The sequence below is a fragment of the Pagrus pagrus genome (assembly GCF_965226575.1).
Source record: "Pagrus pagrus genome assembly, chromosome: 7".
Classification (NCBI taxonomy): domain Eukaryota; kingdom Metazoa; phylum Chordata; class Actinopteri; order Spariformes; family Sparidae; genus Pagrus; species Pagrus pagrus.
The window spans coordinates 706,290-729,195 of record NC_140191.1 but is presented as its reverse complement, the minus strand read 5'-3'; the positions used below and the strand labels follow the sequence as shown (position 1 = coordinate 729,195).

Genomic DNA, 22,906 nt, shown 5'->3' with positions numbered 1-22,906 from the left:
TCAGACGTACAAGCTGCAGTCTTGAAGACAAATTCTCACATATTCTCAACATATTTATTGGTTAAACTGTTGTTTTAGTTCATTTAACTCTTCGATAAGGATTCAGGTTTTTTCACCTGATCTGTGATGAACAGACAAATTCTGCAGGTGAGTCAGAGACATCACAGTTCAGGACTTCACTGAGGATCTTCATGTTTTTAACTTTTCTTCAGTAACACAGTGATCAGTAACTGAGCAGCTGCTGACGGCTCAGACACATCAGCAGCACCGACCCGTCGATGACATCAACGCCTGATGAGCTTCAACTGTTTCTGTTGACTTCCTCCTTTTATACAGAATCTGATGAAATGATAATCTGGAGTCGCCGTGTGAACACAGACGTGGTCCGAGAGGCTTCAGGCTGAAGCAGCTGCTTCGACCTGCAGCCTCGACACCGTCAAACTAATCTCACATCAAAGCGTTCCTCCGTGTTCGGACTTCAAATATTTGACTCATTTTCTTTTCTTTTTTTCAAAGAGCAGGAAATCAAAGCACCTACCTGCACACTCCGGGTTGTCCTCGTTAAAATTCACGGCAAAGTCATGGGAGACCTGGAGGGGGGGGGGACGGACAGGAAGTGTGTTTGAGCTCTTCATCAGAAAATAAGAGAAAAAGCTTCAACAATGAAATAACACACTCCACCTCTGCTGCTTCACCTGCTTCATCTAATCTGAGCCTCTGACTGACTCTCACCTCCTCAACAGGTGATCAGGTGACCAGCTGATCAGGAGACCAGCTGGTCAGGTGATCAGGTGACCAGGTGACCAGCTGATCAGGTGATCAGGTGACCAGGTGAACAGCTGATCAGGTGACCAGCTGATCAGGTGACCAGGTGATCAGGTGACCAGCTGATCAGGTGATCAGGTGACCAGCTGATCAGGTGACCAGGTGATCAGGTGACCAGGTGACCAGCTGATCAGGTGATCAGGTGACCAGGTGAACAGCTGATCAGGTGACCAGGTGAACAAGGCAAATCACTTGTAAAAATGAGCAGTTCAAATGTGACGTCATTTGAATGTCACATTTTGAAACATTGACTCCACGTGTGAAAGTTCACACGTCACGTTTCCTTCGTTCCTTCTCCAGCACACAAACATCTCAGCCGAGCCCGATCACAGCCGGCACGCTGCAGAGTGAGTGTGAGTGCAGGCAGGAGGAGCTCAGAGCTTCTCGCTCGCCGCTGCCGGCCGGCTGTCAGGACACGACACCGAGAGACCGAAGCCTCAGACTGAAGCCGAACTTGTTGTTGAAGGTGAACTCAGAATAACCGTAGATGAGTAAAGCTGAGAGTGAGGAGGACAATATCATATCTCCATAAGTGTCCTTATGTCCAACAGCGAGCTGCAGGAGGCGCAGAGCATTTTAACTCCTCCGCTTTGTTTTGAGAGAAGGAGAAGATATTTAATGTTTCATATTTTCAGGCTCTCTGATCGACTGTTCAAAGGATTAAAGGAGATCTGCCCGAGGCTGCGAACGCTGCGACCTTTAATGTGTGTGAACGCCACAGAGCCGGATCGTCTCCGCGTGTGTTGTGTTTCTCATCGTCTCTGTCTGCTTCTGTTTTACTGTCGGAGTGAATTAATGTTCATTATGCGAACACACTGTGTTTACAGCAGGCTGGGAGGCAGAGGCAGCTTCTCTCCCTCAACAGCTCAAACAATGAAACGTGGAGACGTACAGTGTTTTACAGTATTTCATCTTCTTTGGATCTGTTTCATTCACTTTCAGCAGCAAACTGAGCGAGTGACGAACGTCAGGCAGGAAGTCTGTGGACGCCAGATACCACGACACACACCGAGAAACACTCCTGTGACTTGTATGAGATCAGAAAAGGTTCAAATAGTGACACAGGGAGCTGATTTCATCTGAACGTCCTGCTCCTGTGTCCTCCTGTTCAGTGAGGCAGCAACGACGGCTGGAGACACAAACACCAAGTACAAGATGATGGTGACACTGAATCTGACTTTTCTTCCCCTTGTTAGAAAAACCTGTCCCGTCTGTTAACCTGCCGTCCTGACAGGTGGACCGCTGTCCAGGTCCGGATGCAGACCTATAAATAATAACTTGTTGCCGACAGAGCGAGTCACTTTAAACCGCTGCAGTATTTCTAGCCGTCACAGATCGATGTGTCCAGGAAACTCACAGATCGAATGCATGAATTTTAAATCAGTCGCGTGACGAGAGCAGAGACAACAGTCGGAGAGAGAGACAATCAAGAGTGGACTCTTAAATATTGATTCTTCCTGCAGGCGGTTCAGAATTAGTTTGACTCGTATCTGAATCCATAACGTTTTACATTTTAATGCTCAAAGCAACAAGACGAAGCTCAGAGCTGATCAGAGCGAACACACATCTGAACTGAGGCACAGGAACCTGAAACACTTTGTTTATGAAATCTGAGCTTCTTCTCTGATGTGAAACTGTGACACTCCTTCACAACCAGCAGGAGAATCACAACCTCGTCAGAGTCAGTTGTGATAAATTCATACTGATGTGTGGTTTTCTGTCCGTTTTATAAATGTGACTCTTCGACTCTGTGGCATCAGTTACGTCGTGAAATCCTCCTAAAGTTTGCCGACGTCAGCTGACAGACGCTGCTCGTCGTACGACCCGATCGCAGCCTGTAGCAGCAGAACTCCAGATTTCATTGGTTGAAAAGTTTCATAGTCTCACTTTGACTTTCTGTACTTTAAACTTTAGGACGAAGAGAAAATGCAGCATGAAACCAGCAGCGCCCCAGGGAGACGAGGAGGAGGAGGAGGTCGGCTGGTAATCACGGGCGGGTGGCAGGGTCCGCCTCGCGCTCTCCAGGCCTCCTCCGCTGACAGAGAGCATGCTGGGAGAGACGACGAGCAGAGCAGTTAAATTACCTTGTAGTCAGGCGGGATCTGAGCGCCGAAGCCGAACGCCGGGAACATTTTGTCACTGCGAGAGAAAAGAAACAGAGATAGTGTGAGAGGCTGGAGGAGGGCCTGTGATTGGCTGACAGCAGGAGTTAACGAGCTCATTCAGACCGCTGCTATTTCAGTACAAAGAAAGAAATGACTTCTGATTGGCTGTGGGAGTGGTGGCGAAGCTGAGCGCTGATTACTTCCTGCTCAGATCACACGAGGGGAAAGTGAAGAAAAGTGGAAGAAGAGAAAAAAACACGAGTCGAACACAAATAGTCGTCTGAAAGCGCCGCTTACGTTCTGCTGTTAGCTTTAATGTTCCCGCTCGCTTTCATTCACCTGCTTGTTTTTGATCTTCATCACATTTGGTGCAGAACATATTTTGCTGATCTTGGGAAAGTTTTCCTTTGGTTTTTACTCGTTATAAATCCCTGCAGGTGTGTGACCTTTTCACATTTTGCGTCTGCACACATCGACTCCAGGCGATAAATTAAACGGTCACAACTCGGCAGTCCTGAATCTCAGTCTCCTCTTTATATTCCTGCACAGCCTGTGAGCTTTTCTCCAAAACTCACTGTCGATTTAAAATATCTAAACATGAAGAGAAACACAGCAGCTTTCTGCAGGAGTCTCTCTCATTCTTTCCAGTTTCACGTTTCACGTTTCTGTTGTAACTTCAAGGTTTCTCTTCACAGAGAATAAAATTCAACCTTTATTAAAAATGTCATATAATAAAAGGCTGCGTGGGACAGAAGGTGTGAAGGGTTTTTAAGTCTCTCAGCCAAATGAAGCAAACAGGAGGAGACACAAAGACTGAGGAGTTTTAATTAAAGCGTCACTCTGAAGTTTCTTCTCCTCGTCACTTCGTCTCCACCCGAATAAAACGTTCAGTCACAGAACAAAAACCACACAGCTTCCTGTCTCTGCTTCACCCTGCTGGAGAAACGTTTACCGTGTAATGAGTAAACTCATGTGATTGGCTGCTGTGTTTCGTGGGACTCAGGTGTGGACTCACCTGTCGTAGTCCTGGCAGATCTCCCCCACGGCCACCAGAGCCTTCAGGTACTCGTTGGGCTGGAACGGGTGGATGTAGTGCAGAGAGCAGCTGTTCCGAGGATCGCCGTTAGAGGCCGTGAAGTCGATGGCTACCTGGAGAAACGACGACCAATCAGAGACCAGCACAGTTAGCTTTAACCCCGACTTCATATGAGCTCCAGTTATAATGTTCAGCTTGTGGGAGCAGAGATGGATAAATGAATCATGATGACAGAGACGTGTGGAAGTCCTTTTGTCTTCTGTAGCCTCGTCCTCCTCTGAACTGAAGTGTGCGGCTCAGGTTTGGATCATTAACATAAATAAATCTCATTACATTAAATAATTCATCAGTTGTGATCACAGTAATGGTTGGTGGTAATGTCTTAATGTTGTTTTAATGCTGTCGGAGGAGGAGCAGACCTCCCTGTGGCTCCTGCATAGCTCCAGCCCTGTGATACAGTTCGTTTCCACGTCTCCTGTCACCGACAGACTGCACCGAACCATCAGTCTGAACATCCTCCCTCACATCTGTAACCAGCGTGATCTTTGTCCACTCGTCTCCTTCAAACAACACGTAAAACACCGGCAGCCTTCTGTCACACATCCATCACCAACAGTGTCCTCTATGGTACATCATCCACAATACTAGGTACTGTATCGTAGTCAACTGGACTTGTTTCAGTTTGTTGAAGACGAACTGGAGGAGCTGCAGGCTATGTGTGGGAGTGTCCTTACATAGTGTGGGAGTGTCCTTACATAGTGTGGACGTGTCCTTACAGCGTGTGGGCGTGTCCTTACATAGTGTGGACGTGTCCTTACAGAGTGTGGGAGTGTCCTTACATAGTGTGGACGTGTCCTTACATAGTGTGGGAGTGTCCTTACATAGTGTGGGCATGTCCTTACATAGTGTGGGAGTGTCCTTACATAGTGTGGACGTGTCCTTACATAGTGTGGGAGTGTCCTTACATAGTGTGGACGTGTCCTTACATAGTGTGGGAGTGTCCTTACATAGTGTGGGAGTGTCCTTACAGAGTGTGGGAGTGTCCTTACAGAGTGTGGGCATGTCCTTACAGCGTGTGGGCGTGTCCTTACATAGTGTGGGCATGTCCTAACATGGTATGGGCGTGTCCCTACATAGTGTGGGAGTGTCCTTACAGCGTGTGGGCGTGTCCTTACATAGTGTGGGCGTGTCCTTACATAGTGTGGGAGTGTCCTTACACCGTGTGGGCGTGTCCTTACACAGTGTGGGCGTGTCCTTACATGGTATGGGTTGCTCAGGCCAGGTGAGTCCAGGTGTGAACGGTTGTTGAGCTGTCTGGGAGAGAACTCAGTACAGCTCCTCTGTTCAAACGTCTTCAACAAACTGAAACAAGTCCAGCTGACTACGATACAGCACTTAGAATCAACAGGCTCAAAGAACTCAAAGAGAACCAGAAATCTGCTCCTGGACCCGTGACCACATCAGCCCCGCCCTCCAGAACCTCCTCTGGCTCCGTGTCCCCCTGAATCCACTTCAAACTTCTCCTCCTCCACCTGACTGAGCTCCTCCACCGGACTGAGCTCCTCCACCTGACTGAGCTCCTCCACCGGACTGAGCTCCTCCACCTGACTGAGCTCCTCCACCTGACTGAGCTCCTCCACCTGCACACTGCCACCCTCTGGGTGATCATCAGAGACTCCTCCTCACTGACCACATTCAAGAAATCCCTCAGAACACACCTCTTTAAACCTGCCTGCGACCTTTAACCCCGTCTGATCGTCCCTTTGTGTGTTTTGTTCTGTTGGTTTCTTCTGTGAAGCGTCTTTGAGTATTTTTAAGAAGTGCTATATAAGTTAAATGTATTATAAATATTATTATTTGTATAAATGTAATAAATGTATTTGTCGTATAGTTAAACTTAAATAGATGGTAAACAGTACAAATATCTGAGCTGTCTCTAAGCCCAGCTCGTCAGAATCTAAGTGGAGGTTCTGGAGGGAAAACAAAGTGTTTGTCTGTAAAGACGAGAAGAAAGAAAGAATTTAATGTGAGAGAAACGTTTTCTGCATCCAGTCGACTGTGAACTAAAACAACCTGCAGTCAGACGGAGTTTCCTCTGGAGACGACCTGAACCGACAGACAAACAGCTGATTGGACCGGCTGCTGCACAGAAACACAGCTCGCTCTGTGTTCTGACTGAACTGCAGCTTCCTGCCTCGTTTACATGTTGAGTGAGTTTGTGGCCTCCAGCGATTAAACCTCTCCGGATTACTGCTTCAAAAATACATGAGGAGAGAAACACTTTGCTCTCTTCTGCTCCTGACTGAGTGGCAGGTTGTCCCCGACGACGCTGATTAAACGTTTAAACATTCAGGCGACGGCGGCGACGGCGGCGGCGGCGGCGGCGGCTTGTCGCTCTGCGGCAGGAAGTGATGCCGCTTTGTTGTGCTGCTGAGTTGAGTGTTTACACGTGTTGACGGCTGGAAGGAGCCGACAGACATCATGTTTACATCTCTGACTGATTTAAAGTTATTAAAACAGAAGTAAAGTCAGTTTTCCTCTGAGTCACAGAGAGGCCAGCTGTATCCCAGCATGCACTGGGTGGTTTCCTGTCCAATTAAGAGGAGACACGACAGGTGAAGGGTCAGACTGAGTTCTTCTCTCAGACTGGAGGAAACAAAATGTCCAAATCCACATTTAGGTTTTATTTTAGTTCAGAACTCTGTTCTGGACATTTATCATAACTATCACATATTTAATGAGATTATTAGCCTCATTTGCATATTTATATATATTAATACAGAAACTAATTGTCGTAACGTCAGAAATCATCTGGAGAAGTTTAGATGATATCTGAGTTTGAATCCTTCACTCATCTCTCTCTCTATTTCAGGGTGTCCTGTCCTTGTTTCTGGGGACAGGACACTGTCCGGAACTGTCCCCCAGAAATGTCCCTGTTCTTACCACAAAATGAAAAATGTCTCTGTCTGGCGACAGAAGACGGGCCAGCAGAGACCATCAGCGTCACGTCGCTCTCATTCTTCTGCTTCAGAAGTGAACTCGGTCAAAACATGTGAAACCAGAATCGGCCGTTTTTCATTTCTCAGATAAAAACACAGAAATGTGGTCAATTTAATGTTATTCTGAAGGTTTGAACAGCTCACGAATCATTTACAGTCTGATTTATAACATTTATGACTAAAAACATGGAGAAACCGGATTCTTCTGTCTGTTAACAGAATCTTCTGAGAAACGTAAAGTCGTCTCCTTCGACTCCAACATGAAACGAGAACATCATCATCGTCATCATCATCATCATCGTCAGACTGGTTAAACTGGTCACATCCCAGTGAGATCAGCTGCTGTTAACTGGGACAGAGGCTGCTGAACGTGTCGCTGTGGTAACCGTTTCCATGGTGACATCAGAGCTACTTTGAAAGAACAGGGCACGTGTGTGTGTGTGTGTGTGTGTGTGTGTGTGTGTGTGTGTGCGTGCTCACAGTGAACTGGATCTGACAGCCTCCCATGATGTAATCCAGGAACGAGTGCATCTTGATGATCTGCAGACAGAAAAACTGACTGTTAGCGTCCAATCAGATTCACGGAGGAGAGTCGAGCAGCCAGAGACTGCGTTCAGTGTCTGTGAGCATGAAACCACTGGATGTTTGTTACGAGACGTCGGGACATTTTCCAGCTGTGTTTGTGGTATTTTAAGTGGCTTTGTGTCGAAACCGAACCAGAACCTAATATATAACTATACCAGAACCAGAACCAGAACCTAATGCCAGCGTTGTCACAACATCAAACTGAACTTAAAGAAGTGTAAAGTTTGGTGGTTTCAGAAACGACCTTTGTTCTGTCGACTGTTCAGATGTTTCCTGTTTTATTTTGTAGAATTCGTCCTCATGTGTCTTATTGTGACATCTGACTTCCTGTCTTTGTCTTTTCCCACCTCTTCCCTGTGTACACCTGTGTTTCATTTGTTCATCGTGCTCCTGATTTGTTCCTCATGGCTTCGTGGTTTGTTGTTTGTTGGTGCCGGCTCCTGTTCGACGGCCTTGTTGCTTTCTGGATTTTGGATATCGGCTCATAATTGAAGCTCTGTTTGTTCTTCACCTTCCTGCCTCTGTGTGTCTTTCATCCCTTTTTACAAAAAACAGCAGCAGCAGCTTCCTGCTCAGTGTGACGCTGCTGCCGGGAGACATTTTAACACTTGAACTTGTCTGTTTGATGGTTGTCAGGAGAGTTCAACAAACAATTTAACATATAATCAGTTGTCTCAGTTTCTTCTGTGGCTCTGGAGGAGAAAATAACCTTGACGGACACGACAGAAAGCTTTCATTACAAACTGAGCGTGTGGAAATATGAGCCAAAACAAAACAAAGGCTGCATCCACACAGATTACAGGTATTATCTGCAGCTGCTGCGTGTTTCACAGCAGACATTTTCTTGAACAGCATGTTGTGGAAGAGGAGAAATGTTTGAGGTGAGATCGAAGCTGCAACTAGAAAATTAATCTGCAACTATGATAATGATCAAGGATTTATTGAAGTCATTTCAAGTATCTGCTGATTTTCTTTGTTTATCTCAGTAATCTGAATAGTTTCATATCTTTGTCACTTCAGACCTTCAGGAGGTTATTTTATAATAAATATGTATAAATATAAATATACACAGGACTCTGCTGCAGGAGGTCTTTGTTCAGATTTGATAAAACAAATGATCATCAGATTAGTCACTAATGAAAAGAGTCATTATTTGCCAGCCTGGTTAAGATGTAGAGGAGGGCCGGGTCCCAAACGGGTCTGATGAAACCATCTGGGACACCGTATCCCAGGATTCATTGCACGCTGGCGATGGTTGGATTTGTTGGACAGGATGGTGGAGACACTTTTTAATGTAAGCGTTGGGTTTTAAATCGCCCGGATGGCTAACGATGTAAACGTTAACAGTTACTGTCAAGGTTGCTAGGCGACAGGAGCGGCGCTTGGTGGTCGAGGAGAGATGGTGGCGCGTACAGGAATTTCCCCCGCAGACCAGAGGCCACTCCCTCACAGACTGAAGGATGCGGCCCACAGCCCGAGACACGGCTCATGATGTCCTCAGTGTGTCACGCTGTGGACGCGTGACCACGTACTGACCAGTAATTCGTCATGATGGTCTGAGACCAATCTTCTGTTTCTGCTTCTTCAGTTCAAGCTTCACTCACTCTCTCCTGACCTTGTAGCGACTGTAACGCTGTAACTCTTAAAAAGAAAGTTAGACTCACTGATCAGAGCAGAAGTCAGACCACCAGACGACGTCTCATCTGAACTTGTGTAACTGTAAAGCGATCAGTGCCGAGCTGCCGTGCAGGTAACCTGGTTTTGTGTTGCAGCCCCTCGAACACCCAGCGGGACCAGAGAGGTTTTCCTGCTGAGTCGTCACATGACGGGAGCGCTGACCCGCTTCTCCCAGCGAGACTCGTAAACACAGATAATGAGCTCAAAGAGAAGAAAACTGCAGGAGCAGGAAGAGAAGGTGCAACAACACGCTGCTCCCTGAGGAGAGGAACACATCATATATATTTTATAATATATTCACATCCTGAATGTTTTTATTTCAGGCTTCTGCTGCGTCGCTCTGACAGCTTTACAGAATAACTAATATTAAATATGATTATTACTACAGATTCAACAGTGCAGCTGTTAGCTTTGCAGAGACTTTAAAGGAGCAGTCTGTAGTTTTGTTGAATAAATGTTAATGAGCAGAGATAGATCCTCATTGGCTCTCTTTGTTTTCATGATGAATAAACTGAATAAACAAACTGACCTTAAAGGACAACACACTTTATACTGTTTTACTGTTTTACTGTTTTACTGTGCGTTTGTTTTGGAAGTGTCCAGAATGTGACTGTTGGTTTTACAGCTCTGGTTACAGATTCTCTTCAGCTCTCATATTCGAAATGTATTTGCCAAAAAAAGAAAAAAGAAGGATTAAGATGGCCTGATAATCGTGTAGTGAACAGCCCGAACAGACGATACTGTCCTCAAGAATGCAGTGAAGTACAGGAATAAACCATAAAATACAAATATTCAGGTCAATGTAGCAAATGTGTTGTATTCCCCGCTGCAGGAGGGGCCCCTGACCTCCTGCTCGTGGCCCCGGCTGCTGACAGAATGAGCTCAGAGGGAATCTCCAGGATTATCATTAAACATCAGCTGATGTATCGAGGGCAGAGCAGCAGCTGAAGACGGATGATCCATCGTTACCAGCGGTTCGTTAGTGATCCGGCCCGTTAACCTGCTCTCATTGTGTCATCTCAACACCAACTCGCCTCTTAAAACATGTGGCTTCATTTCCTGCCTCTGCTCATCCATCAAGTGTAAATTACCTCGCAGCCGTCACCGCTCAGTCAGCTGTCTCTGTGTTGTGCTACACCTCATCCTGTGTCGCTCATTTCAAGCGGGCGTTAACTCATTTTGAAGCGGGAACTCTTCATGTGTCGAGTGTCATCGGGCTAAATGTTATCTGGCTTTCATTCGGCGGCAGGATTCCCAAGACTCCCCTCGCTTGGCGTCTGAGCGCCGTTAAGCATCGTCTGGCAGGAAATGTCAGGTTAGTCAGGCTGCTCAGCGCTACATAATTGGTTCCTCTAACAGTCTGCCACCCAGACGCCTCGGAGAAAACAAGAAGAGGAGCAGAGCGCCGAGAAAAGCTTCACTTTGCTTGAAGAATAAGATTTAATGCCCTAAACTGTTTGCTGTGATGTTTAAATCTGGGAGGAAACTTTTAAAATGAATCCACTGATGAGACATTTTATAAGAAATGTAAAGATCCAGTTTCTACTGTTCAAAAGAAAAGAGCTTCTACAAAGAGCCACTTTTTCAGCAGTGACGAGAGTTTGGATCCTAATTGGCCTCCAGATACGATGAGGATTCATTATTAAATAATAAGATGTATGCTTCTGTTTCTTCATCAGCCTCCCTGACAGTGTGTGGATGAAAACAACAGGCTGGACGTCTGACAGATAAAAAGTAATGAGGTTGAATTACATTTAATTAATATCCAGACTCAGTTTTACTGTCAGGACTGTTTTCATGAAGCATCTCCGACAGAAATCGTTCAGTGGAAATCAAACTAAAAACACTCGAGTTGGACTGAGAGTGACGATGAACACTAAGTCAGCAGCAGGACGTCTCCTGAGGGACAGACAGAGTGAGACGCTGCTGTTTTATCACAATCTCCTAGTAGAGATTATGAGAACCATTCACTCAGGCCACGATGTTGACAACTCTCTAGTTTTTTTAAAGCATCATCGTTCCTTCCACTGTCCTAAAATACCTCGACCTTTGTTCTACATGTTGTTGAGTTATGTTCTCACATCATCACAGATGTTTCCAACAAAGTTCAAACCAGAGAAATCCGTAAGTTTCCTCGAGGTGACGGTGAGTTTCATCTGGTCGTCTGTCGCTGTAACTTCAGGAGAGGAAGGAAGTCTGAGAACGAGACCAAACATAACGTGAAGGAAACTTTAACACATTACCTCGTCTGAGAACATCTGTGTCGGAGTCACGTCAGATAGACTTTCATCATCATTATTTGCCAGATTACTCGCTGATCGTGGATCATTGCTGCAGTCAGGCTGATAAATAGGAGTGAAGATAAATCCACTTCTTAATCCCAAACATTAAAAAGTCATTTGCGCGATCTCCATCCGTTAATAAACAACAACTCCAATGATGCGACGGTACGTAAAGCTTTCGTTTTGTTTGGATTAGAAGATCCCTATCGGCAGAAATTACAGACTGAGTGAACTTTTTGCCGGTTGTAACTATTGGGATATTTTGCTCTTGTCTTCTGTTGTGAATGAGGGAAGGACCGATGGACACACTGCACGTCATAACAAATAAGTATTTTCTTTTTAAAGAAATGATTTAACAACAGGACAGATCATTTCACAGGATCAACAGCTACATAGAGTCGGAGGTCATCTGCATAGCGATAAACATCAATTCGGTGTTAATGGATCTGAAGAGCACTGGGCTCAGGACAGAGCTCTGTGCCACTCCATGTGGAATATTTGCTTTTAAAATTTGTCCTCATTAAATAAAACGTGACTTAAATGGTCATTGCCAGCTCCTGACGTTAGAGTTTGGTTTGTCAAAAGTAGCCGTTCCAGCTGCATGAAACTCATGTTGGTTGATGTGTGTGTTTCAACATGTCAGCCACCTTGCACTGGTTCAGGATGACGATCCCAGAGTTCTTGTAATTCTTCTTCTTGACTCTGTATTTGGGGTTTATGCACGGCCACTGCACCTGAAATCACACAAACGAGAAGTTATTCTCAGGTCATTAGCCCCAAATTAACAAAATGCAGAGAAATAAACAAATTCTCTAGACAGACAGAGGACATTCAATCAATCAATCAATCAATCAATCAATCAATCAATCAATAACAACGTATACACATGTACAAACAAAGTCCATGTTATGATGAACACCTGTATGAATATAATTGGATGTTACTGGTCAGCTGGTATCTGAACAGCTGATGATGAATGTTCAGAGAGCAGATAAACACCAACCAGCTGCTGTGTGTGTGTGTGTGCGTGTGCGTGTGCGTGTGTGTGTGTGTGTGTGTGTGTGTGTGTGTGTGTGTGCGTGTGTGTGTGTGCTCGTGTGCGTGTGTGTGTTCACAGTGATAATGTGTCTGCCTGTGGAGATGATAAGCTGTTTGTCGCCGCTCGTGGCGTCCTGATGTTACTGATGATGGGAAACAAACAACCTGCAGCAGCAGCAGCGTCCAATCACCTGCTCAGGAGATTTCAGAATAAGAGCCTGCTGAAGCTATTCTCCCATCAGTCAGTTTGACGCTGATCAGGGAGACAATAATTCAGCCTTCATCAGATCTGATCCGGTAATCTTTCTCACATTAAGGTCATTATCAGAGAAGCACGACTATAATAACACAGCTGGGTAATTTTAAACATTTCTAAATAATCTCTTCAGTCCACAGAGATCAGAGTGAATTTAGGGTGAAGCTCCGTCAGTTAACTCCTCAGCAGACACGTCGCAGCGTCACTACCTCTTCAGGTGGTCCGCTTCCTGAGTGACATTAGATTTGCGATTATGTCTGGTACAAACTTGTTCATGTTATGTTTCGTATCCTTTAAGTATATCTAACACTAAATAAACCCACATCACACACAATACCGGTCAGAAAAATCACAGCTCAGCCCTCAGCAGAAGGAAGAGACGCCTCCCAAACTGCCTGCGGAGGAAACAGGCGGCTTTATATTCAGAGGCTGTTAGATGGCGGTGTTAACCACAAACCCTCTGAGCCAAAGACAATCCTTCAGCCACCCAAACTAGACCACAGAGGATTCACTCCGACTCCATTACGTGTGCCCGCGGAGACCCGGCGACACACAGCAGCTCAGGCTCTACTGGTGTCTGGGTAGATGGATGGAGGAGGGTGAACGGATCGTCTCTGGAGGCTTCAGCTCTGAGGGATTCTGTGCCGGCGGCCGGGAGCAGACTGTCAGCAGAGGAAGGAGGCCAATAAATAAACTCTGAGCAGAAGAAGAGAGAGCGGGGGTTCCCGACGGGCCTCCACCGACTGCTCGCATTGTTTCCTGTGAAGGAGTAAAACGGTTCTCCTCTGCTGGAGAACAGCAGGACCAACAGATCTCCTGTTTCAGTGAATTCACAGTGGAGCTGAGCGCACCTACAGAACCTACAGAGCCTACAGAACCTACAGAACCTTCAGAACCTACAGAACCTACAGAGCCTACAGAACCTTCAGAACCTACAGAACCTACAGAACCTACAGAACCTACAGAGCCTACAGAACCTACAGAACCTTCAGAACCTACAGAACCTACAGAGCCTACAGAACCTACAGAACCTTCAGAACCTACAGAACCTACAGAGCCTACAGAACCTTCAGAACCTACAGAACCTACAGAACCTACAGAGCCTACAGAACCTTCAGAACCTACAGAGCCTACAGAACCTTCAGAACCTACAGAACCTACAGAACCTACAGAGCCTACAGAACCTACAGAACCTACAGAACCTTCAGAACCTACAGAACCTACAGAACCTACAGAGCCTACAGAACCTTCAGAACCTACAGAACCTACAGAGCCTACAGAACCTACAGAACCTACAGAGCCTACAGAGCCTACAGAGCCTACAGAACCTACAGAGCCTACAGAACCTACAGAACCTTCAGAACCTACAGAACCTACAGAGCCTACAGAACCTTCAGAACCTACAGAACCTACAGAGCCTACAGAACCTACAGAACCTACAGAACCTTCAGAACCTACAGAACCTACAGAGCCTACAGAACCTTCAGAACCTACAGAACCTACAGAGCCTACAGAACCTACAGAGCCTACAGAACCTTCAGAACCTACAGAACCTACAGAGCCTACAGAACCTTCAGAACCTACAGAACCTACAGAGCCTACAGAACCTACAGAACCTACAGAACCTACAGAGCCTACAGAGCCTACAGAACCTACAGAACATCAGATCTCACCATGAAGTTCTCTACAGACCTTCAGACTCTCTCAGCTGTCAGTAAAAGGTACACTCGTCCATTCAGGGCAAGACTTTAACATTTCAGATGTGTATTAACATTTTCTACTTTTAAATTTAAAGTGCAGGTTAAGAAACACATTTGATCCTCGGAGCTCGTTTCTAACGTGCAAGACTCAAATAATAAATAAATAAAAGTTGTTTTAAGTGGCTCTGCACTCATTTTGTGTCTTTGTGGTCGTTCAGGATAAAAAAGGTAAAATACAGAGAAATCCTTCTGATGGATAAAATACGTTCTTTTACAGTCTTTTTGTAATCAGTTAGTTACCACAGGTCCAATCATCTCCACTCCACCATCAACAACTAAAGTCCAAGGTTGGCAGTGAGTTTACACCTGAGTGTAATGTGCTATTTGTCCCTGTGATGTGGCATCACACTGACACATTTCTAATAAAGGGTGTGTAGGTCTCATGTAAGACTTCAGTGATGGATGGTCCCTCGTATCTTCACTCCTGCTTCCCCTCCGGCAGCCTCCAGCTCCTCGTCCCCTCTCCTCCACCTCCTCTCTCCTCCACCTCCTCGTCCTCTCTCCTCCACCTCCTCGTCGTCCTCTCTCCTCCAGCTCCTCGTCCTCTCTCCTCCAGCTCCTCATCCTCTCTCCTCCAGCTCCTCGTCCCCTCTCCTCCACCCCCTCGTCCTCTCTCCTCCAGCTCCTCGTCCTCTCTCCTCCAGCTCCTCATCCTCTCTCCTCCAGCTCCTCGTCCTCTCTCCTCCACCTCCTCCTCCTCTCTCCTCCACCTCCTCGTCCTCTCTCCTCCAGCTCCTCGTCCCCTCTCCTCCACCCCCTCGTCCTCTCTCCTCCAGCTCCTCGTCCTCTTCAGGAACAGGAATGGAGACATCCTTCATGACGGTGACATGATTGATTTCTGGGTCACCCGAGGAGCGAGAAGACCCTCTGTCTTTGTATGTCTTTGTGTGTCTTTGTGTGTCTTTGTGTGTCTTTGTGTGTCTTTGTGGCCATGAATCATACAATGGGGATGGCTCCTCACCTATAACACAAAGACATCTGCAGTAGGAACAATGAGCTTGGAGCTGAGTAATGAGAGACGGGCTGATGAAGTCTCTGATGAAGTGAAACAATAATATTCCTTCATCTCGTCTGCTGGTGTCCATGTGATCAGGGAGCTGGAGGAGAGCGTCCTGACAGTGAAAGGTGAGGGGATCAATAACTTCGTCCTGTAGCCATGTGACAGTGAAATAAATGATTCATCACCTTAATGTCTGTGTGTCTACAGTCTCACTGTCCTACAGAAGATGGACTTTATTTAGATTTGTCTAAGTGGAGGCTGCGTGGCGTCTGAGTGGACGGGTTAATGAAAACATTTTATCACACAGTCGCTGAACACATTCAGCTCGTCCTCTCTGATAATGAGGCGGCTGAGAGCGAAGGAGGATCCTCACATTGTTAGTGAGCTGTTGTCATCTTCAGGGAATCAGCAGAGAAAACACACAACCTGAGCGTTTGCAGGCAGAGCGGCGTTAACGGACACTTTAATTAGCCGCTGCCTCATTTCTGTTCAAACAGCTTTTATTTTCGACAGCTGTGTCTTCATTAGCTCTGCCTCTGCCGCCGGCGTCCAGGGTAATTACATCACACCGTTTGTCTAAATAAACCCAGAGGCGCCGCGGCCCCGAGGCGCTTTGAGAGGGCGGCCACGCTGCTAATTGGCACTTTCATGGAATCCTGGAGCCGCAGGACGAGACGGAGATCAGGTGGATTCTGCTTAAAATTCCAAGGGTCACAGTCGGCTGCTAACTGTGGTTTGTAGCCACATTAGCGACGCAGCTTGAGTGAAGGTGAAGCCGGTCAAACAGTCGACACTCGGAGCGTCCTGCTGCTGATTTCTGTTCTCAGCAGGAGAAAACACACGAGCTGCTGGAAGCTGAACATCTCAGAGAGATAAACAGAAAACTCACCAACAACAAGACGACAGCTTCACTCAGACATCAGGTGTTGTAGCCAAACTGGCCGTTCTCCCATTCATTTCAATGTGTCTCTTTGTGGTCGTTTTGTTTCTATGGTACATCATTCATTTCAATGAGGGGGGGTGGGGGGGACAAAAAACATCATGGCTATTGTTGTACTCACAGCCGGCAAGCTAGCATGTTAGCATTGGGAAACTTTGGTACACGAATCACTGGCACGCTGCAGCAGCCTTGTTTTGTTGCGAGGATGTTGGATGCAAACGTTAGCATGTCCTAACTAGCTCAGCAAACTGTCGTTAGTATATCAGATATATATCACAGCTGAACTTCTGTCTTCTTCTGAGTTAAAGGACACATTGTTTTTAAATCTGAGTGTATTTCTGCCATGTGACCAGAAAGACTGAAGTCTTTACAGTTGCTTTTTCTTCATAATGTTCTTTGATCCAATCAAATGGCTTCATCTTTAAAATACAATGCATTTTATGCAGTAAATTAAACAAGCCATTGGTCAACATTTTATTAAAGTATCTGGACTGCAGCCGGCTCATCTCTGCACCTCGCTGTGTGTAGCTGGATGGAGGTCAGACTGGTCTCCTCCTGCTCTGAGCTCCTCTGATGCAGCAGTGTGAGCCGAGGTTCACTCAGCCCGACTCTCACTGATCGTTCAGCTGGAGGAGAAACAGGACTTTCTGTCAGAGCGAACAGATCCGGCCTCACAGGCTCGTTCCTCCTCCACCCGGAAGATTCACCTCCAACCACTCCCCGAAAAATCTGAGGCAAACGGCCCCCAAACACACATCATTAAAGGGCAACTCCACCAGCTTTACACATTTAAGTGTGTTTGCAGGTGTTGGGGAGACTGAATGCAGATGTGAACAAAGTAGTATGAAGCTTTCTGTGACTCCAGAGGAAGCTGAGTGGACTCCGGCCCAACACTGCAGTCCTAAAACTGCTGGACTCATTATGGACACACTGACAGCCGACCCAGAGATCACTTTTATTATTTCATGCCTTTTCAAAACATGAATACTATGATGAATATCACACACACACACACACACACACACACACACAGCTCACCTGTCGTCCATCGATGGCTCCTCTCATCTCTTTGAACGTGGCCTCGAACTCGCCGATGTAGTCGTGTTTCCCGTTGGAGTCCCAGTCCCACACGGTGCACTGAGCGGACAGATCACAGAAACACTGTGAGAAACTTCTGTTTACATTCGGATCATTACGGAGAGACTTCTGAGACACTAACAATCATCTGATTACAGTCATTAACGTGCTGCTGCTGTTCCTCTGTTCTGTCTCTAATTAGCTGTTTGTTCTTGATGAAGATCAGAAGCCGGTTTATTAAAACAAATCCTTTGTTTGGAGGTTTCTCCTTGAAGTAAATTAGATTTTACAGCCGACTGAACAAAAGATAAACTACATCAAACATGAATATTTTTATCCATTCCCAAAAACACAATCAGCCTCCAAAGCACAGTTTGTTTTGGTTTGTAGGTCGCAGCTGATTCAGCAAATTCAAACAATGAACAACCTGATGCAGAACTGTGAACATTAAGAGACGATCAAACCAGAACTGTGACAATCATCGTTTGTTACGATATGAAAGAAAAGTGAAGATAACTTCATGAACTGCTGCTGCAGCTCCATCCGTGTGACGAGTCCTTCACTGGAACCAGTGGACAGCTTCACTGGTCGCACTGGGACCAGAGCGAGCAACAGGAGAATAAATCACAGGATCCAGGACAGTTTGACAGAGTTCATGAAAAATAGATCGGAGGCCGTGAAGAAGAACGCCAACAATCTGAGAGCGAGAGAGGAAGACCACGATCTCATGAATATACAGACACACACGCACACACACACACGCACACACACACACACACACACACACACACACAAACACACACACACACACACACACACCTTCCTGCTCCAGTTCTCATCTCAACAGAGTGGTGATTCGATGTTTTTATATTTTCATGCAGGAGTTTCAGTTAACAAGTGGGATATTTACTCTGTGTGTGTGTGTGTGTGTGTGTGCGTGTGTGTGTGTGTGTGTGTGTGTGCGTGTTTAATCCTGAATTTTTCTATCCAATGTATTAAAATATATCTTCGTTATATTTTCCATAAATTTCCATATACTCCATATACTATACACTGGATGCAGTGAACACTGCGTGGCACTCAGTACTTCACAGAGCTCCCGCCTTGTTTCCTCCGTCCATCAGGGGGCGCTGCAGTGGACTGTTGGTGACGTTACTTTAAATGTGACCAGCTCAACATGAAGGAACATGTTGAGTTCAGGGTTCACACCCATTTTTCCACCGAGACGACACACACGGGGCTAGCTGGTTAGCATGCTAACATCAGCAGACACACAACGTCAACACTGTTGTTTCTTTCAGTTTCTACATGTTTCAAACCTAAACTCTGGTCGTATCGTACGGACTGCTCCTTTAAATGTGCCGCTGATGAAACGAATTAAATGTAATCAAATTAATGGAGACGGAGTCGGCGACACGGCGAAGGAGCTCAATGTTTCTCTGCTCTCTTGTTAAGGTCAACAGGACTCAAGTGGGCGAGCGAGCCAATTAGATCAGAGGATGAGTGTGTGTGTGTGTGTGTGTGTGTGTGTGTGTGTGTGTGTCATTGTATGCATACATTAATGTGTGAAACTGTGTGTGTGTTTCCTTCCCTCCTCATTAAACCGAACATCACGACAGAAACAAAAATCTCCTCCTGCTCCTGCTCCTCCTCCTCCTCCTCCTGCTGTTGCTCCTCCTCCTCCTCCTCCTCCTCCTCCTCCTCCTCCTGCTCCTCCTCCTCCTGCTGTTGCTCCTCCTCCTCCTCCTCCTCCTCCTCCTCCTCCTGCTCCTCCTCCTTCTTCTGTCACTTTCCTCATAAATTAGCAGCTGTTCAGGTGTAAAGCCTTCACTGATCTACCTGAGAGGTTTTAATGAGCTGTCACACTCACAGCTTCAGTCAGTCAGCTGGGAGGTTTCCTCTGTGACGACCTGCTGAACGCTGTCGTTATTACGTTCAGACAAGAGACTGACAGAGGTTCAGACTGGAGGCTGAAGAGGTTATTATACACACGTTTCTATATTAATGTCAACGTAAGGTTCAGTGTGTTCACGGACACTTCGACATGTGGACACCTCGACATGTGGACACCTCGACATGTGGACACCTCGACATGTGGACACTTCGACATGTGGACACCTCGACATGTGGACACTTCGACATGTGGACACTTCGACATGTGGACACCTCGACATGTGGACACCTCGACATGTGGACACCTCTAAATATGATTATTGTAGATTTTTATCAGTCGGTCTGAAAATGTTCCTGAGAGAAACGTACTGAGCTCCGACTCAAATGAAGGTCTACTCTCTAATCTGAGCTTCATCCAGGTGAAGTCTGGTCTAATCTCCAGACTTCTTCACTCCATGTTGAGACACTGTAACGTGTCGTCGCAGCAGTGAACGTCTCCAGAGGAACTCATCCATCATTCGTTTTACTCGTTTGTTATTTTCTGTCCTTCTTCAACCCGACGGCCCTTCAATCAGCCCGGGGGCCAGAGGTCGGGCCCTGTCAGCAGCACAGAGATGAGCTTTGAGGGTCGACGACCTCCAGTGAAGTGATCATCAGCAGCAGGTCAGAGGAAACTATCTGAGGGAGGACTCACCCAACACGCCGCTCAACACCGTCTGTACTTACCACAGCCATCTCACTCCTCCCATGATGCCTTGCATGAAGTATGGGCTTCACGTCCAGCGCCTCACGTCACTGAATCAGAACCGGTGTTTTCCATGGTAACAGGACACCAATCACCGTTCTTAGAGGGAATACGGCGTATCACTGATTCATGAAGATCAAGGTGAATATTACAAACACTGTTGTTATTGATTAGCCTGTTGAGATGAGCCTGACTTTATATCATCAGGAGGAGACGATGACTGAGCCTGACTTTATATCATCAGGAGGAGACGATGACTGAGCCTGACTTTATATCATCAGGAGGAGACGATGACTGAGCCTGACTTTATATCATCAGGAGGAGACGATGACTGAGCCTGACTTTATATCATCAGGAGGAGATGATGGCTGAGCCTGACTTTATATCATCAGGAGGAGATGATGGCTGAGCCTGACTTTATATCATCAGGAGGAGACGATGGCTGAGCCTGACTTTATATCATCAGGAGGAGACGATGGCTGAGCCTGACTTTATATCATCAGGAGGAGACGATGGCTGAGCCTGACTTTATATCATCAGGAGGAGACGATGGCTGAGCCTGACTTTATATCATCAGGAGGAGACGATGACTGAGCCTGACTTTATATCATCAGGAGGAGACGATGACTGAGCCTGACTTTATATCATCAGGAGGAGACGATGGCTGAGCCTGACTTTATATCATCAGGAGGAGACGATGGCTGAGCCTGACTTTATATCATCATGATTTGTTTTTCTGATCAGATGTTGATGATCCAGATGTTCTGATGAGTAGTTTTGGTTCTGCTGTCTGTGATGATCAGAACCATAATTCCTTTATTTGTCCCGTAAATGTGGAAATGTGTGTGTCACAGCAGCCAAAGGACAGGAAGTTCACACTAAACAATAACAGTAGTAAAAAATAAACAATATAATAAAAAGGTAAGAAATAGAATATCTACATAATATTTACAACATGAACAGTGTAAATATAAACAGTTGGCTTTTTATTCAGAAATAATAAATACAGGTATTAAAAATTGTCCACCAAGATGAGCAGGACATGGGGACGTGTGGAGACAGAAGCACAGTGAGGTCTGCTAAAGTCTGACAGCAGCACAGGGAGGTCTGCTAAAGTCTGACAGCAGCAGGAAGAAGGACCTGCGATACCTGATGTCCTGACTGTAGACTGGATTCAGCTCAGCAGTCCTACAGAACCTTCAGTGGTTCTGGTTCAGACTCTCCTCCGCCACCGGTTCCTTGTCTGGTGTCGTGCTCTGTGATGATTTCCCTGATGTTTTGTCAGCGAGCTGCTTCTTGCTGTTGTAAACATGTAACTGTCTGTCAGTCACTCGTGTGACGGGTGATTGAAAGTGTCTCTGTGAACGAGCCTCAACAGACACGAACAGTCCCACTGAGGAGACGTCCTCCATCGTGCTGAAGCTCCTGAAGACGACAGCCGGAGAAAATCTTTTATTATTATAAAAACTGTCATCAGGTCGATCAGAAACCAGAAAACATGTTGACAGTTCAGACAGGATCAATCAGGATGATCAGTGAGGTTAGGAGACTTTAACGAATCCTCTCCTGAGACTAAACTAATAAATGTGATCATTAACTGTGATTATTGAGGAGAATAAAACAGATTTATGTGCTTCAGGGGGAAAAACTCTCAAATGAATCTTTGTTGTTTCCTCAGATAGTCTGTCAGAGGAGGAGGAGGTCCAGAGGAGGAGGTCCAGAGGAGGAGGTCCAGATTATTTACAGGTGACATCACTGCTCAGAGTCACAGGTTCAGGTTGTCTACAAAATAAAAGCCTTTGAGAGACGACAGGTCTGTTTAAAGATGAAGCTTCAGAGTGACGTGTTGTTCGTGTCACAGCTGAGCTCAGACACAGACACATGGACTGGAGGTGGGTGAGAGGAGGACGTTAGCCAAGCTGACATCATGGACAGCCCCTCTCAGCCACATGAGACTGTGGGGGCCTGAAGCAGCTCCTTCAGCGACAGGCTGCTTCACCCTCGGTGGATAAAGGACGCTACCGCAGGTCGTCACTGCAGCTGCTGTCGGACTGTCCAACACCAACAACTCTTACTGCAGCACCACGAGCACCACGAGCACCACGAGCACCATGAGCACCACGAGCACCACGAGCACCACGAGCACCATGAGCACCACGAGCACCACGAGCTCCACGAGCACCACGAGCACCATGAGCACCACGAGCACCACGAGCACCACGAGCTCCACGAGCTCCACGAGCTCCACGAGCACCATGAGCACCATGAGCACCTCCTTATCCTGCACTACTTACCACTTCTACCTCCGCCATCTTGTGCAATTATCCTGTGCAATAATACCATTTTTATTTTTTTTTACATATTTATATGTTCTCTCTCTTGTCTAAATCCTTTTTAGTATTTTTAAGTCTACTTGTTAAATGTCCCTTGTACTTATTGTATGTCTGTCTACCTGCTGCTGTCACAAGTGAATAAAAGTCTCAATCTCTTCTCTTTGTACAAGCTTTTGCAAATCCTTAATATTTGTTTTTATTTAAATAGTTCGTACTTCTACACTGAGACCAGGATCATCACTGTCACAACGTTCATTCACCAGTTTATCCAACAGTTTGACCTGCTGCAGCCAATCAGACGTCCACATTTAGACTGGAGCCACGACGTCCATCGACTGACACAAGAGACACAGTG

At 46.2% G+C, this 22,906-nt stretch overlaps 1 protein-coding gene across 1 annotated transcript in view; it reads right to left on the bottom strand.

Annotated features, from left to right (window-relative positions):
- The window catches only part of cpne4a (copine IVa), a 66,562-nt gene that overhangs the window by 6,798 nt on the left and 36,858 nt on the right, over nucleotides 1–22,906 (bottom strand). The window contains exons 9-14 of the mRNA XM_084357993.1: nucleotides 17,542–17,640; nucleotides 12,157–12,243; nucleotides 7,446–7,505; nucleotides 3,946–4,079; nucleotides 2,910–2,964; nucleotides 539–590 (exon numbers count right to left, since the gene is read on the bottom strand). Of these exons, the coding sequence (XP_084214119.1) occupies nucleotides 539–590; nucleotides 2,910–2,964; nucleotides 3,946–4,079; nucleotides 7,446–7,505; nucleotides 12,157–12,243; nucleotides 17,542–17,640 (487 nt within the window). The remainder of the gene's footprint in view (nucleotides 1–538; nucleotides 591–2,909; nucleotides 2,965–3,945; nucleotides 4,080–7,445; nucleotides 7,506–12,156; nucleotides 12,244–17,541; nucleotides 17,641–22,906) is intronic.